Below are 16,663 nucleotides of genomic sequence, written 5' to 3'. Positions count from 1 at the left end.
TCGAAGTCGAGTTTGCAACATCGATCACTCTCGCACCCACCCGAATTACACGATCAACTCTTCACCTGTACAACATCACACCTTGAGTATGGACGCAGGCGGTCTTGCTCAGATGTCCTACAACAACTTCCCATCCAGCAATGGATTGGGTATGCCCGGATCTGGTTTTGCTTCCCGACGAGCAAATGGGTCCAACATCAAGCGTCTCTCTTTCGAGACAACAAAGCCATCCGATTCTCAAGACAATGGTGCCCCAACACCTCGCACCTCCCGATCTCACTTGCTTGCTGGCCTGAGGACTGCGCCAAAGTCAGCCACATCCAGCACGTTCCCTTCCACGGCACCTCCAACCCAGACAGAACACAATATCGGACTTCGAGGTAGCATCTACGCCGAGAAGGAATCATATGGTGGACCGAAGACATCCCGAAACTTTGACCTTCAGAATAGCTATGGCAGCCAGATGAACTCCAACCGCCAAATGTACTCTGTGCCAGAGCAGATTCTTGCTCCACCAGAGATTCTTGTTGACGAGCACGGCCAGGAGCAGATGGATCCAAATCTGTATGCTCAGCTCGTGGCCACAAACATGTATCTTGCAGAGCAACAACAACGTCTGCAACAACAGCTCATGAGTGTCCAGGCAGCTGCTCAACAATTCCAGGGCATGAACTTGGGCATGGGAAACCAGATGCAACAACAATTTGCTACTCCTCCAATCACACCACAAAACTTGGGAATGTATCAACAGCAGCAGGTCAAGAACAACATGCAACCCATCATCACTCCAGTGGTGGGCGCTCAACCTGGCGTCTATTCGTACTACAACCCCATGACTGGGCAGCAAAGCTATTTCATGGATAACAGTGCTCAGCAAAACAACTACATGGATCAGCAAATTGTCCAGCAGACTGTTAACTATTCGCCACCACAGCAAAATGGTACTCCTCGGTTCCAAGTCTCACCACCCCCTCAGTCCGATGCGCCTACATTCACACGAAGCATCAGCCCACCCAAGAAATCTCAATCTCCTCCCCAAGACCACATGCCGCTCCCACCGCCATCTGCAAGCGCCTTCCGCCGAGGGCACCGTAAGGCTAACTCGATGGCTATTGGCACGGATATTCAAACAAACATTGATGGTCCGAGATCTGCTCTTCTTCCCAAGAGCATGGGTTTTCCTTCGACACCAGTGGCATCGGGCTTCGGTCCAGGACAAGCTCGTGCTGGAGAGCACCCGATCCGCCAACCTCGTGGCCCACCTCCCTTGGATGAGCTGACCGCCAAACCCACTACCAAGTTTGAGGGTAGCAAAAACTTTGCTACCCGTACACGCAGAAGTGCTGTCCACAATCTTGTTCGTGCGGGGTTGGAACGCCGCAGAGCTCCGGGCAGTGCAGGCTCTGGTAGCATGTCTCCTGTCTCCGAGGCGGGTGAGCTCACATTTTCTGCCTCGTCAGATGATGGGTCAGATAGTGGTCGTAGTGGAAGTGGAAGTCTTTCCGGCCGACCCAGCCACGGCAGCCCTCGTACTTCAGCCCATGGTGCGATTGGTTCTGATCGTCCATCATCGCGACAGAAGGAGCGCTCACTGGAGCGCTCACTGGAGCGCAAGTCCGTCACCTCCGTTGACAGCAACTTCACAACTGCCAGTGTCGGCAGTGATGAGGGATCTGTCGGAGGTAGTTTTGCGGCTGTTTTCAAGAACGGTGGAAAGAAAGCTGAGGCTGTTGACGTTGAGCGCAAAGCACCTATGCTCGTTCTTACATCAGCTGAGAAACGCAAAAGTTCCCTCTATTAGAGGAAGAAAAAAACTGTCAGATCAGGGTAGATCCCTGATAGGCTGACATCCAATCATTCATTGTTTGTGTCAATTTGATATTGCATTCGACTGTGCATATTCTCTGCTTTAGCTTTACGACCAATAACGATGACATTACCGAGTCCTAATTCGATACACATCTCTTTCATTTTCTCTGGGGGAGGGTCCGAAAAGTGGACCGAGTTCGAGTTGTGGAAAAGGCCTTGGATTGCATTCAAGGTTTGCATAGTGGGAGGATTGGGGTACTCGTTCTCTTTTTGGCGCCAGTTTTGCAGTTGCTTGACTTGAGACCGGTCAGGGAGAAATCTCCGACGATGGGACGGAAATTGTTAAGATATATGATTACAACCAGCCTGGATTGCGAGGTATGAGGGGATGAGGGTTTGGTTTTTCCCACGTATGTTGACATCGATTCATTGGTGATGGTTGGGGGTCAGGCATAGCAAGGTCGATAGATGGAACGAGATATCTTGTAACATTGATGTTTGATTCATTCACTACAACTATTCGTCTTCTGTGATTCAATGCGGTGAAGTGTGTAGTCTGGATGACCTTTGAAGCTTGTGACACTGACGAAGAGTCTTAGAGAGAGTAGGGCAAGCTTTAATGAGGATATGAGTCTGCTTCTCCTGAATTCATGATAGATACTCCGTCCATTCATACCCTACAAGCTTGATTGATGACCAAAACGAACTGTGCAGAAGCGTTGATGCCTTTTTTTTCCAATGATAATCACAATCCTATTATAGCTCAAAAACAGTTCTGAGAACATTTCACTGTACTCTCCATATTCTCCAGCGCTCAAACTCTTTGGTGCCGATGATAGGCTTTGGTCTTTGGGTCCAACTTCAAATACATTCAAGCCGTTTTTAAGAAGTCGATATATGTTCCATTGTATCGCAGCACGGGGATCGATGGTTAATTGCAAGTCAATACGTGAACGGTTCAGAGGAGCACGTACTCGAGTATTCAAGAATAAGAACAAACCAGTCTGTAGACACAGAATCGGGGATTGGTTGACGCGAAAATATAGCCTGGGATCCGGTAAACGTGGGGTTGCTTTGGCGATCTTCAGGGGTCATGCGCTAGAAAGTGACGCTTGAATCCTACCCAAACTTTGGTACCGACGAAATCAAATGCAGGTCTATCCCGATAAACTTCGTCTTCTCTTGCTCGTACAATCGAAGTTATGACGAGGTCGGTGTTGGATCTGAGATCATTCTCTGCCAATTCCAGATCCGAACAGAGAAAGTCCAATTAAACTTTCGCCGAGACATGTACTGTAAGTAGAAGCAACCCATTTGGGACCTCGACGCCACGATCCAGATCGTCTAGCTTTCTTTTTCTCCCCTTTCAAACGCGTCGTGCCAGCAAGCTTCTCGAAGCCCTCGAAATGGTTGACGATTCCAAGCTTGAGAACGGCCATACATTCCTTTGATTTCCCTTGGTCTAATTCCCGAAGCTCTGGCAACCGAACTTTTCTCAGCGCCCATGATGCTTCCGCGATTCAAGAGTCTTGTTGTTCTTACGTTCATTGTGTTGGCTTTGTATGCCGTTTTCTGGCGAGATGAACCTTTTTCGAGTCAACATGCTGTGGATGTCCTGAAGGGTTTGGGGGATTTCGAGGTTCCCTGGGGAAACCAGGACACGCCGCAGGAGCCAATACAGGAGACGAAGGTGGCAGATGCCAGCGAGGATGCTCCGACAGATATCGAGGTCAAGTTTAGCTTCACGAAGACAGCACATATTGCTCCGACTTATTTCAGCGTCCTGCCTTCAGAGCCGGAGAGCACGAAACCTGCGGAGTGGGAACACGGCGTGGAGGACATGAAGACTGGTCAGGGCAGCACCAAAACTGCTGCGGAGCTGTTGAAGCCCTCGTCTGTGGCAGGAACTGAAAATAACTACAGTGGTATAAGTTTGCAGAAACAGTTCGACAAGGAATATGACGAGCTGGCATTGTGAGTGATTACTCCTTCGATTGTCCGTCTATTTCTAGAGTATTACTGAATCTCAGTAGGAGTGACCAGGCGGGTGCGATATATGGCAATACTCTCAAGGCCCTAATCGACATCGGAGCTCACGAAGGCTTCGCAGGAGCGGCCCTCAAGCCTTTAGAATCCTGGTCTGAGTACAGCGATACTCCTCCCTATACCTACAACCCATACCCCGATTACAACAGCAAAGTTTGGCAAGACGGCAACCAAGGTACATACACAGCATGCAATGGTCCCAATGGCCCTATTGCAGATCTGCTGGTCTACTCTGGACACCCAAAAGCCTTCTCGAGTCCTCAGATGGGCTCATACATTCCGTTGGACATCGACAGTAATCTCTGCTTCGAACGAGAGGCGAGACTTGGTCCGTATGGATTTACGGCTGAGGAAGCCCCATCGGCTAAACCACAAGCTGCGGATTCGGAATATGTGGAGGAACGAGATGCTTCGAAATTAGATTGGGGCAAGCTACAGAAGGCGTGCTACAAGATGAACGTCAACAGATATACCCAACCTCATCCTCAAACAGAGCGTCCCATGCTTGCTGATAACCCAGGTAACTTTACCATGCCGCGCTCCAACAGGACTAGCAAAGTCAGACCAAGTACCATGGCGAGAAGGTTAGATACTCTCATGAAGAAAGTCCTATCTATTCGCCAGGGAGTCAGCGAGATGATTCCCAATTCGTTGACTGGAGATGGTGGTGTTGGAGCCGAACCATCGAGGAAGAAGATGCCTGGCTTCCAGCCTGACACGTTTGTGGAGGCTCCACCGGCCACGGACCCAAAAGAAGATTCGCCGTCAGGTGGCAAGAACGACTATAGCGTGGGATGGGAGAAGTTTGACAATGCGAATTCTGAGGACCGTGTTGCTGAGTACTCGACTTTAGGTGGTGATGTACCGATGAATGATCATGATCATGGAGATTCTCTATCATCTGGCTTTGAGGGTAGTAGACCTGTGAAGAACTTAGATCCACAGATTCCTGAGTTCTCGACTTTGGGTGGGGATGCACCAATGGACGAGCATGATCATGGAGATTCTATGTCGTCTGGCCTGGAGGGTAGTAAGCCCGTAGAGGACTTAGATCCACACAGGTCTTCGTCCTCTGACAAGGAGGCCGACGAGTTTCTTAAGGGTCCCCCGACACATGATGTTGCCCAGTGGTCCAAATTAGGTGGTCAGGAGAGCAGTGACGAACCTGAAAAAGGACGTCCTAAATTTCCAGGAGAGCCTCCAATTACACCAGCACTGAATGAAGACGAAGCCAAAGCTAAGGGTCTGCATGGCATGCCAGCGAAAGTAGAGATCAAGCCGGCACCTCGAACAGCAGTGATCATTCGAACTTACTCGCACTTGAACTTCACCGAGAACGACAAACAAAACATCCGGGCTATGGTGTCAGAGCTTTGCTTGCGAAGTGGCGGAGAGTATGAGATTTTCCTGCTTGTCGAATGGAAGGACGAAACGTTGCCTATATTTTCCAGCAAGACACTTTACGAGGAAGCAGTCGAGAAGAGCGTCCCAAAGGAGTTTGCAGGCATGACTGTGTTATGGAACGATGCCAAGATGAGAGAAACCTATCCTCTCATTCCTCGGGAAGTGAATAATGTGCACCAATCACAGTGGCTCTCTGTGCAGTGGTTTGCTCAGGAGCATCCGCATTTCGACTATTATTGGAACTGGGAGTTTGACACTCGTTACACGGGACATTACTACAATCTCTTGGAAAAGCTAGCTACATTCGCGAAGGCTCAACCAAGAAAGGGACTCTGGGAACGCAATGAGAGATACTATATTCCATCCTATCATGGACGATACTCCCAGTTCACTAGAATGGTCGAGAAAGCTGTTGGAGCTGACACAGTGTGGGGAGCACCACCGGTCGTTAATGTCACATATATTGGCAGTGGACCACCAGTCAACGATCCTAAGGATGACAAGTTCGTTTGGAGCGTTGGGGAGGAGGCAGACTATATAACGTTGAGTCCCATTTTCAACCCCGTCAATACCAGTTGGCCAGGAAGAAATGATGTCTGGGGGTATGATGGACCTGAGAAGACTCCAAGACGTGCTACGATTGGTACTCAATCCAGATGCAGCAAGAAGTTATTGGACACAATGCATGCGGAAAATAAGAAGGGGAACCACGTCAGCAGTGAGATGACTCCTCAGACAGTCTCTTTGCTTCATGGGTTGAAAGCAGTATATGCGCCAATTCCGATGTTCTTCGATAGACCGTGGGGAGGCGAAAGTCTACAGCGGTTTTTCAATCCAGGGCCGAAAGGTCAAAGTGGAAGTATCGAAGAGAGTCCATACTCCTGGGGCCGTGAGGTCAGATTCCAAGGCAGTACTTGGTATTACAGAGCAACATCGCCCCAGAGACTATATAACAACTGGTTGGGATGGGAGGATAGTGGGATTGGAGGCGCTGAAGTACGTATTGCCCACCATAGAATGGGAAGAATACTAACTTTTCAAAAGTGGGAGAAAACTCATGGCAGGACGTGTCTTCCGCCTTTGCTACTTCATCCGATTAAAGACGTTGTTCAGCCTGCACCGGGATCTTCTTCGAAGTCGGAGTTACCTTACTAACTCGTGGCGATGTAAGATATTGGGGTTTACGTCAAGATTGGAGTTTGGGTCAAGAGGAATAAGTAGATGGTATGTATGATACCATATTTAAAGGGAACAATTATGGAAAAAGATTTATAGCTTGGCATATTGCTGTACGCATAATCTAGAGTTGCTACGATATGGTATTGATACCTTCGTCTTAATCTCGCATTTTCTTTCCTCCCATCCTCTCTTCATACAACAACACCAAGTGGTACTTTCAACCGCGGCTCATTCGGCTCAGTCCAGAGCTTTATAAACATTGCGAGAGTTTCTCCGACAAGAGCAAATATCCACTTGTTGTCAGTCCTACGTTTTCCTGTCCACGGTCTTCGGCCAATCTTTCAACCTTCCAATGCACGATCCAGGATATTTCACCGTGCCCAAGAGAAAGGATGAGTCCATCCTAGCACGACCGCTGATCAACGCATCCGCCGTCCGACCTGTGGTGACTTAAATCCGCATGTAGTGGCACCAACATGTGAGGATCAACCCTCGTTAGGCGCATGAGGCATTGGTCAATTGCGGGTTGTGGGGCAAGGCGGGGTGGGTGCGGGGTTCCTCCCAGAGTCGGTCCGTAAATTGAAGAAAAATGCAGGTCAGTAAGCTTAAGCACGTTAAAGTTCTCAGCAAAAACATGCTGTTTCTCGGCGGATTCGGGGGTGGTGTGACCTATCAGTGAGGCGTGTGGCGGCCCCGCAGTTACTTGAGATGAACTGGGGGTTGGGGTCGTACCGGTACCTTGTCTGTAACGTCACTGAGGGGAGATTTTATTTAAAGATGGAGGAGGGAGGAGGGTTTCTTGGATGGAGGATTCAGAGAGTATGGCTTTCTTTATGAGCTTGGTTTTAGCTGTGACGGTGGTTTCGGCGGCGATTTTGCCCAGAGCTGAGACGGACGATCCGTTGGCTTCTTGTCCGGGTTATGAAGCTTCGAATGTGAAGACGACGGCTTCGAGCTTGACTGTGGAGCTCGGTCTTGCTGGAACTGCTTGCAATGTTTATGGCACTGACTTGACGAGTCTTACATTGGAGGTTGTTTATGAGACTGGTGAGTATTTGCATATTCTAAATTTGTGCGGTAACTAATTCGTGGCAGATGATCGAATCCACGTCAAGATTGAAGATGCTGGCAACAGCGTTTATCAAATTCCAGCCAGTGTTCTTCCAAGGCCTACTGCATCCAGTGGTATCGATTCCAAGCAGGCAAATATCCAGTTCAACTACATCGCCTCGCCATTCTCATTCTCCATCACTCGCCCCAAGACAGGAGAAGTGCTCTTCGATACTTCAGCCGCAAGCATCGTTTTCGAGTCCCAATACTTACGACTAAGAACCTCATTGCCAGAAGACCCAAATCTGTACGGCCTTGGAGAACACTCTGATCCCTTCCGTCTCAACACCACGGATTACATCCGTACACTCTGGTCTCAAGACGCATACGGCATCCCCACAGGCGCGAATCTATACGGCAACCACCCAATCTACTTCGATCATCGCACGACAGGTACCCATGGAGTATTCTTCGTGAATTCCAACGGCATGGATATCAAAATCAACAACACGAATGGCGCGGATCAGTACCTCGAATACAACACCCTCGGCGGCGTCCTGGACTTCTATTTCATGGCCGGACCAACACCCGTTGCCGTCTCGCAGCAGTACGCGGAGGTAGTGGGCCTACCGGCTATGATGCCGTACTGGGGCTTCGGGTTCCATAATTGTAGGTATGGGTACCAAGATGCGTTTGCTGTCGCGGAGGTCATTTATAATTACTCGAAGGCGGAGATCCCGCTCGAGACGATGTGGACGGATATCGATTACATGGATCGTCGACGGGTAAGTCCTCCCCTCTCGTAGAACGGAGACGGAAAGTTAATGGGAGACAGGTATTCTCGCTCGACCCAGAGAGGTTCAACCTCACCATGATGCAGGATATTAATCATTACCTGCACGCACACGATCAGAAACAGATACTGATGGTTGATCCCGCAGTGGCGTACCAGCAGTATGGACCCTATTTAAGAGGTGCGGCTGATGAGATCTTTTTGAAGAGGAGTAATGGGTCGTTTTGGTTGGGGGTTGTGTGGCCGGGTGTGACGGTCTTTCCGGATTGGTTTAATACGGGGATTCAGGGGTATTGGGATAATGAGTTTGAGGTTTTCTTTTCGCCGGAGACGGGCGTTGATGTTGATGGTCTTTGGATTGATATGGTACGTTGGATTTTATCTCCGTTTGAAAAGACATTCGGGAGTTGCTTGGGAGTTTCTGCTAAAGCAAACACTAATGTGTCAATAGAACGAACCGTCAAACTTCCCATGTAACTTTCCTTGCGACAACCCTTATGCTGCGGCAGTTGGATATCCTCCAGATCCTCCAGCTGTCCGAACTCCTCCACGTCCAATCCCGGGGTTTCCTTGTGATTTCCAGCCTCCTGGAACACCATGCACTGGGACGAAAGTGAGAAGGGAAATTAGCCAAGCTGTCGAAGAATCGGTGATGAAGATAGCTGAGAGGCAAGCTGCTGGACAAGAACTTGGTCTTCCTGGTAGAGATCTACTTTACCCCAAGTATGCGATTCATAATGCTGCTGCTTTTACGTATGCGGATAATGCGGCTCGTGGAGGAATCTCTAATCATACTGTTAATACCGATGTCATTCATCAAAATGGTTTGGCTATGTATGATACTCATAATCTTTATGGGACAAGTAAGTTTCACAGTCTCAGAATGTGTGTTCGAAAGACTGACACCGTCTAGTGATGTCTACCGCATCCAGGAATGCAATGCAAAATCGAAGATCTACAGAAAGACCAATCGTCATTACCCGAAGCACATTCTCAGGTGCAGGGACTAAGGTCGGACATTGGCTTGGAGACAATATCAGTGATTGGCCACATTACAGAATTTCGATTGCTGGTATGATGGCCTTTGCTTCAATATACCAAGTCCCAATGGTCGGTTCAGATGTTTGCGGATACGGAGACAACACCACAGAGCAACTTTGCTCCCGTTGGGCCACCTTAGGAGCATTCAGTCCTTTCTACCGCGACCACAACGCCTACCCACCCAACATCCCCCAAGAATTCTACCAATGGGAAAGCGTAACCGAAGCCGCCAAAACAGTCATCGACATCCGCTACCGTCTCCTCGACTACATCTACACAGCCCTCTACCACCAGACAGCCGACGGGACTCCCCTCATCAACCCCATGTTCTACATCTACCCCGAAGACGCCAACACCTTCGGTCTCGACCTCCAATATTTCTTCGGCCCCTCCATCCTCGTCTCGCCTGTCACGGAAGAAAACTTTACTACGGCATCAGTCTATTTTCCCAAAGATATCTTCTACGACTGGTACACGCACGCTCCCGTCCAAGGCCAAGCATCAACCGTCGCCATCACAGACGTAAACTACACCTCCATCCCTTTGCACTACCGCGGCGGCATCATCGTCCCTCAGCGCGTAGCTAGCGCTATGACAACAACGGCCCTCCGCCAGCAAGATTTCGAGATTGTGGTCCCGCTCGGCGCGGACGGGAAGGCGGAGGGAGAGCTGTATCTCGATGATGGGATCTCGCTTGTGCAGGCGGCGACGACGTATGTCAAGTTCTCGTTTGATGGGAGGACGTTTAGTGTTAAGGGGAGCTATGGGTTTGATGCTGGGGTGAAGGTGGCGAGGATTACGTTTTTGGGGTGGAGTGGGAGCCCGAGTGGGTGTGTGGTTGATGGGGAGAGTGTGGGTGGTTGGTCGCATGATAGGGGGACGGGGGAGTTGGTTGTGCCGGTGGGGAAGGCGTTGAGTGGGGATTTTGAGGTGGTGGTTAATCATTAGAGTATGAAATTATTTTGATGATGTTTTGAATGTTTGCTATAGAGTTGAGGTGACTTGTGTGAAAATGTCCAGAGTCAAGGACGGACATCGGTGCCCAACTTTGTCATATTTTATTTACTATCATGTATGGGTCAACAAAAGGCTCTGACGACAATAACGAAGGCATGACTTAGTCCTGCTAGGTAACAGCCTCTTCTCATCGAGAAAATATTGTTTGCATTTTTTGTGGTTCTTTTCTTTTCTGGACTCGGCCCGCTAAGAAAAGGGAGGATACGTCGCTTGTCTCTTTTCCCCTTGGATTTCTAGGCGAGTCTCGTGCGGGCTTTCAAGTGACGTTTTGTTTGGTATTGGGACTGGGATTGAAATTATCATGCGTGTAAGTTGCAAAGATTGAACCTAAGTTTGAAAACTTCTCTGGAATATTGATCTTTACGGAGGTACATTGTTAAACTTCGACGCCAAATACGGGTGGTAGGACAGACTTCCCACCCATTCTACGGCTATCTAGGAGAGATTTGGGAAGCCGGGATATGTTATCATCTCATGGACACGGGTTCATGGAATGATGATATACTTACTTCCATTGTGACCACGGAGAACCCATGGACATGGACAAATTATTCACAGGTTACCAAACTCTATTATAACTCAATCTGCCACTTCTTGTCTGACATCAGGTTCTCGACACGGACATCAAAATCTTTAAACACCTCGTACAAAAAACTGTCTCGGCATTTCGCGTTGGTGTTACCAATGACATTCTGGAGAAAAATGAATGGTTAGATTTGGCCACGAAAAGGCCATTTTCAACAGAAATCACAACAGTTTTATACAGGTGTCGATCGAGATATTTTCACATGGAAATAAATGTAAGAAGGATGCATTTGGTCTCCGGCACTAATTCCATCGAGAGGCTGAAATAAAGGATGATCACGTGCCAGTGCCAAAAATAGACAAGGCTAAATCTCGTACCTCTCGCTCAACCTCTTCACCACCAACACAAAGAAAACCTCTCCTCGACGTTAAATAGATGAGTACAGTGTGCTTATCTCAGGTTTAAGACGAGTCCATTTTAGCAGATATATCGTCTTTCAAGTGCCGGTTGATAAATCTGCCAAGCAAAATCCTCCGCCCCATCATGGCTTCCGTGACGGGATTGACATCCTGAACGACGGCCCCGCAAGAGCGTAGACGGGCAGAGTGTAGTCACCTGGCCATGTACTTGAGCTGCAGAATCAATCAGCCCCATCTGTTTAAGAAGCACTCCACGCACGCAAAGACCAGACCAGAGCTGAAGTCAAGCTCAGGTCTTCGGGGTTTAAGAATGTCACTGCCCAACTCTCCCATCGTGAGATACTCACCCCGAAATCGTCATCCCGCAATGAGGCTCTCAAGCGGTCACCGAGGTTCTGGTTGAGTCTGAGTCCGGACATATTTCTTATCTGTTCCTGATCTTGGCTCTCCCGCAATGCCGCGAATGATGACTTCCATCTGGTTAAAGATCGACCATCAGCCCTTGGTGGGCGGCCTCCTACAATGTTTCAAGTTCTGCATGCACTTGGCTTTTCAATGCTTTGCCCAGCACTGGTTCAAGAAAATAAGCTTCGTCCATGCTGCCGGGGAATATAATTCCGGTGTATTGATGAGACGGGGTCCACGCGTGGTCAGCCTGTGTGTGACAACAATATTCCCCATTGGGAAATCACCCTCGAACTTCTCGCTTCCCGCAAGTCACTGGAATCAAGCCAAGCTTTGCAGTTCATACTAATATGATATAATTCCCTCGATGGTGGCGCTTGCCAATTGTCCAGCACTATCACAGTTTCGACTTTTGGCACGATGCGACCTCAGACTTTTCTTTTCGGACTAGGCGTTGTTAGCACGGCTTCTGCAGTTGCTACCGAGACTGGTAATGGTACTGCCTACAGTGGTGCCGGCTTGGTTGGACTTGGTCGAACCGTCTTCGAACCGTCTTGCTGCTACGCATGTTTGTCTTCCCTATGGGCCCTTCAACTGCCATGTACTCCAGCACAATATATCGAGCTGAGAGTTGGTAACCCTCCACCATGCCACGCCAGATACCCTTACTACCTTAACTCATTGGCATATTGTATGGAGGTCAAGTGTGCAGCAGACAACACTGTCAGTCCTGCTCAAGTCGAAACATGCTGGAATAACGTTGCTGGCGATGGACTTCCGGTGCCTTCTTTGGAAGCTGCGCTACCGAAGGTCCCTCCCACTCACCAACTTGCATACAATGCTACGATGCTCAACACGACAATGCTTGTGAATGATCAGATGTATGAAGACTCTAAGAGGACTATCGAAGCCTATGTTAGGCAAGAGTCTGCTCACGCACGATATGGGTATGTTTACACTTTCGTAGCTAGTGGTTGTTACTAACATAAGTCCAGAACTGTTCTCATTGTAACTGCAATTGGAGTCTGCTTCCTCATTGGCTTCAAGCGCATTATCAACTACTACTTCCCAGCTTTGGGACCACCTCGATTCGTCTCATCTCTATTCTCGAAATACCTCTTCGAACCAGCCTTGATCGGATCCCTGCATCTTAAGAAGTTCCCGCTGAGCATAGGATATATCCCATCAAGATGGCTCTCACTCTTGATCTTGGGCTACGTTGCTCTCAATGCTGCTCTCTGCTCGGTCAACTACCCCACCACTACTAGAAACACCTGGTATCTATCAGAGCACAAGCAACAACTGTCTGCTGTGGCTGATCGATTGGGTGTTCTGTCCTTCGCCAATATCGCTCTTACGATCATGTTCTCGGGACGAAATTCTCCCCTGATTTACATCACTGGAGCAAATCGTACAGATATCATCACCATCCACAGATGGGTTTCACGAGTTGCAGCTCTTCAAGGCCTCATCCACGTCCTCCTATACTGGAAGAATACCAATCCCGCAGGCTGGGACATGTTCACTCCAGCTGCCAATATCCGAGTTCTTGCCTTCACTCCTGGTTACTGGGAGAATGGCGTCTATGGTATCGTCGGACTTTCTTTCGTCGGTTTTGTCTTCTCCATCCTACCGTTGAGAACTCACCTTTATGAGATTTTCATGTTTTTCCACATCGGCCTCGCGATCCTGACTTTGTATGGTATCTGGTGGCATGTCACCTACCGTTTCCATCACACCTATGGTTACCAGACATGGCTGTACATTGCATTTGTGATGTGGGGGTTTGATCGAGTTGTTCGACCAATTCGCATCGTGCTTCTCAACTGGAAATCCTGGTTCGTGCGAAGCCACCCTTCCGCCATCGTCGAGCTTCTTCCTGGAGACCAATTCATCAGGGTCACTGCTTTCCCTTCCAGAAAATGGGACTTCAACTCTGGTCAACATTGCTTCCTGTACTTCCCAACACTTCTCACTAATCCACTTCAATCTCACCCCTTCTCAATCGCAGGCTGGAACCACGGCACGAAATACAATTCCTATCCCGCCTCGGAATCTACGTCAGACTTCAATCTCAACCCTGTTGAAGACGACGATGATTTCATCGATCTGGCAGCAGTGACTCGACCACCGAAGACCTACGGAGGAGCGCCTATTGAGCTTACTCGTCCAGGACGACGTGTCGCTTCTCACTACACCAAACCTGTACCAAGCATTTCTTTCATTATTCGTCCTGAAAAAGGACTCACTCGAACACTACACAAGAGACTCCTCAAAACAAGAAAGGCCAGAGTCCCAGTGATAATCGAAGGACCTTACGGTCACACACCAACCACCACCCTCCATCGTTCTCGTACCATCATCGCCATCGCCGGTGGTATCGGCATCACGTCTATCCTGTCTCACTTGCAATCTTATCTCGAATCCCTCGGATCCAAAGACGAAGGGCAGACCACTCGCTTCTGTCTCTACTGGAAAGCTAGAGAAGAGAGTATTGTGAGCGCTATCGAATCTCAACTTGGGGATTTGGAGGAATTAAGAAGGAAGGGTGTAGAGATCAACATTTTCTGTTCGGGACAGGGACAGAGGATGAATGCTAGAGATGTGGTGATGGGAGAGATCCTAAGTGAGGCGGGCGCCGGGAGGAAGACGGCTGTCATCAGCTGCGGGCCAGGCGCCATGAGCGACGGGATTAGGGCGGCGGTGGTGGAGTGTATCGGGAAGAAGGGTGTTAGTGTTGAGTATATTGAGGAGGCGTTCTGTTGGTGAGTGGTCATCAGTGAATTGAAGACTTCTGGAGGTTATGACAGGAGAAAAATTGCAGTGTCTGTCCTTCGTTTCATAGATATAGATTAGAAAGTGTCGGTATCTTGAGGGATGGTGTTGGTCATTGGTCGGCGTTAGAAGAATTATTTCTTATTGGGACTACTTTTGTTCACTCCTTTACGACATGATATCACTTTGCTAGGAGCTTATGTTTGCTCTTTCTGGTCTGTTCCTTAGCAATAGCTAGCAATTACGAAGTTCACCACAATATTTCCAACATTACAGTTCGATTTTATGTTAAGTTTACATTCAGATCTTCGATGAATACTCCAGAAAACCTCCCCCAACACCCAATCTTGGACATCAGAGAGCTACTATGAAGTGAGAGGAGCAATACGTTGCTCCTCGCTTATTTGATTTCAAAATCAGACTTCCCAGGGGGCATTCAAGAAGAGAACGAGGAAAGAAGATCAGATTTACCCGGAGATCAGACACCAAGCCTCCAACATATTTCTTGTCCCATTCACTTTCCATTCACCGTCCAAAGATACTGAAGGAACGGGAACGGTATTAGTTCAAAGCCGATCCCGACACCCCCTAAGCGAAAAGCGATCCGGTACCTGTCAGCAATTAGGGGGAGCTCCAATCGGAATAGCACTAGTCCTAAAGTCTGGCGGCTGTGATATTCAACATCCTCGAACTTGCAGCTTCAATTTTTCTTCTCCATGGAATTATGAACGACGAGGTTGTAGGGATTACACCTCCTGGGTGTGTGGTTCCTAACACCGAGGACCTAAAGCCGCCGCTAAGTGTACGGGGATGAGATCATGAGTCTGGAGCTGAAAGTCGGGATGTCAGGGGTGTTTTGGGGATATAAAGGAAAGCTGTTGTTCTTGAATTTAGACTTCAAATCACCTCTATTCCCATTATTGAATATCTGATCTTTGTTTGCAATTCATCATGTCCTTCCCGTATAAGAACGTTCTCGTCCTCGGTGCTACCAGTGGCATCGGTCTCGCCCTCGCAGAACGCATGATCGAGCATGGAATCCACATCATCGCCGTCGGACGACGACAAGAAAATCTCTCTTCCCTTCACCAGAAGCATGGGAAGGAGAAAGTCTCAACTATCCAATTCGACGTCACGGACCTTGCAGGAATCCCCTCTTTCGTCGAGACGTATGTCCCCTTCCCCTGCTCCCCTCTCTTTACCAACTAACCATTTGACACAGTGTAACAAAATCCCACCCCAATCTGGACTCCATATTCATGAACTCGGGCATCCAGCGAAAAATAGACTTCACCCATCCCTCAACCATCGACCTGGACTTGATAACCACAGAACTAACAACAAACTACACCTCCACCATCCACCTCATAAAATACTTCCTCCCACACCTCCAATCCCACCCCTCAACGCCCACCTCGCTAATCTTCACGACCTCCGGGCTCGCCCTGGTCCCCATCCTCCGCTGCCCCAACTACTGTGCCTCCAAAGCCGCCATGCACCACCTAATCCTCACGCTGCGCGCACAGCTCTCCTACGCCGAAGCTTCGAAGAATGTGCGGGTGATTGAGATCCTGCCGCCGGCTGTGCAGACGGAGTTGCATGACCAGAAGCACCAGCCGGATATCAAGGACGGCGGTGCATTTGGGATGCCGTTGGGGGCGTTTGTGGATGAGGCGTGGGAGGGCTTGAGTAAGGGGCAAGAGGATGTCCCGGTGGGCATGGTGAAGGGGAGTTATGGGGCTTTTGAGAATGAGAGGAGGAGTATGTTTGAGGGGATTACGAAGAGGTTGGGTGGGTGGGTTGAAGAGTGACCTGGGGAACTTCTTTCATAGAGAGACAGAGAGAGAGATCTCCTTTACACTCCGGAATTGTCCTCTTTACTTCTCTGAAATACAAGTGCTAGCGGAACTACCACATCACACCCCAAAGAATCTGCTGAAAATTTTGCAATCTCAGTAAACATTCGTCTGTTTACATCCATTATATACATTACATAATATCGATCTGATTATACATCATTGGTAGCATGCTCAAAGAGGGTATATAAAAACAGAAATTTGCAAACAAAAAGAATCCAACTCATGCTCTGCATGTTATGCCACGCAGTCCCGGATGCCAGCTACAAAAAAATAGAAGGGGTATAAGTACGACCAAAACCAGGTCGTGTAAATGCAAGCAAATGTACCTCTCGCATGCAGC

At 48.8% G+C, this 16,663-nt stretch overlaps 5 protein-coding genes across 5 annotated transcripts; all 5 read left to right on the top strand.

Moving 5' to 3' along the window:
- Positions 1-88: 88 nt before the first annotated feature.
- On the top strand, positions 89-1,801 carry LY89DRAFT_668479 (uncharacterized protein; the record flags this gene model as incomplete). Its single annotated transcript, XM_018213042.1, has 1 exon — positions 89-1,801. One exon carries the CDS (start codon positions 89-91, stop codon positions 1,799-1,801), a length of 1,713 nt encoding a protein of 570 aa, XP_018072672.1.
- Positions 1,802-2,957: 1,156 nt separating this feature from the next.
- LY89DRAFT_615001 (uncharacterized protein) lies at positions 2,958-6,572 on the top strand. The gene is made up of 3 exons (XM_018210708.1): positions 2,958-3,783; positions 3,843-6,255; positions 6,304-6,572. The coding sequence occupies exons 1-3, from the start codon at positions 3,314-3,316 to the stop codon at positions 6,412-6,414; spliced, it is 2,994 nt and encodes a 997-aa protein (XP_018072671.1). The 5' UTR covers positions 2,958-3,313; the 3' UTR covers positions 6,415-6,572.
- Positions 6,573-7,102: 530 nt separating this feature from the next.
- Positions 7,103-10,270, top strand: LY89DRAFT_644385 (glycoside hydrolase family 31 protein; the record flags this gene model as incomplete). Its single annotated transcript, XM_018211838.1, has 5 exons — positions 7,103-7,485; positions 7,534-8,273; positions 8,324-8,647; positions 8,733-9,144; positions 9,195-10,270. The coding sequence occupies exons 1-5, from the start codon at positions 7,242-7,244 to the stop codon at positions 10,268-10,270; spliced, it is 2,796 nt and encodes a 931-aa protein (XP_018072670.1). The 5' UTR covers positions 7,103-7,241.
- A 1,715-nt stretch (positions 10,271-11,985) lies between these two features.
- On the top strand, positions 11,986-14,615 carry LY89DRAFT_717889 (uncharacterized protein). Its single transcript, XM_018218378.1, has 2 exons — positions 11,986-12,636; positions 12,685-14,615. Exons 1-2 carry the CDS (start codon positions 12,110-12,112, stop codon positions 14,456-14,458), a joined length of 2,301 nt encoding a protein of 766 aa, XP_018072669.1. The 5' UTR covers positions 11,986-12,109; the 3' UTR covers positions 14,459-14,615.
- A 770-nt stretch (positions 14,616-15,385) lies between these two features.
- Positions 15,386-16,275, top strand: LY89DRAFT_644383 (putative short-chain dehydrogenase/oxidoreductase; the record flags this gene model as incomplete). The annotated part of the gene is made up of 2 exons (XM_018211837.1): positions 15,386-15,633; positions 15,687-16,275. The coding sequence occupies exons 1-2, from the start codon at positions 15,416-15,418 to the stop codon at positions 16,273-16,275; spliced, it is 807 nt and encodes a 268-aa protein (XP_018072668.1). The 5' UTR covers positions 15,386-15,415.
- Positions 16,276-16,663: the final 388 nt, after the last annotated feature.

The sequence above is a fragment of the Mollisia scopiformis genome, assembly GCF_001500285.1.
Source record: "Mollisia scopiformis unplaced genomic scaffold LY89scaffold_10, whole genome shotgun sequence".
NCBI lineage: Eukaryota > Fungi > Ascomycota > Leotiomycetes > Helotiales > Mollisiaceae > Mollisia > Mollisia scopiformis.
The sequence above is the reverse complement of the archived record's forward strand: the minus strand, read 5'-3'. Positions and strand labels throughout refer to the sequence as shown.

What these genes read in the sequence shown, in the direction of transcription:
- LY89DRAFT_615001 (XM_018210708.1), top strand. Translation starts at nt 3,314, where the DNA reads ATGATGCTTCCGCGATTCAAGAGTCTTGTTGTTCTTACGTTCATTGTG. An exon ending in GAATATGACGAGCTGGCATT is followed by an intron (nt 3,784 to 3,842) that starts GTGAGTGATTAC and finishes GAATCTCAGTAG; the next exon opens with GAGTGACCAGGCGGGTGCGA. An exon ending in GTGGGATTGGAGGCGCTGAA is followed by an intron (nt 6,256 to 6,303) that starts GTACGTATTGCC and finishes ACTTTTCAAAAG; the next exon opens with TGGGAGAAAACTCATGGCAG.
- LY89DRAFT_717889 (XM_018218378.1), top strand. Translation starts at nt 12,110, where the DNA reads ATGCGACCTCAGACTTTTCTTTTCGGACTAGGCGTTGTTAGCACGGCT. An exon ending in TCTGCTCACGCACGATATGG is followed by an intron (nt 12,637 to 12,684) that starts GTATGTTTACAC and finishes ACATAAGTCCAG; the next exon opens with AACTGTTCTCATTGTAACTG.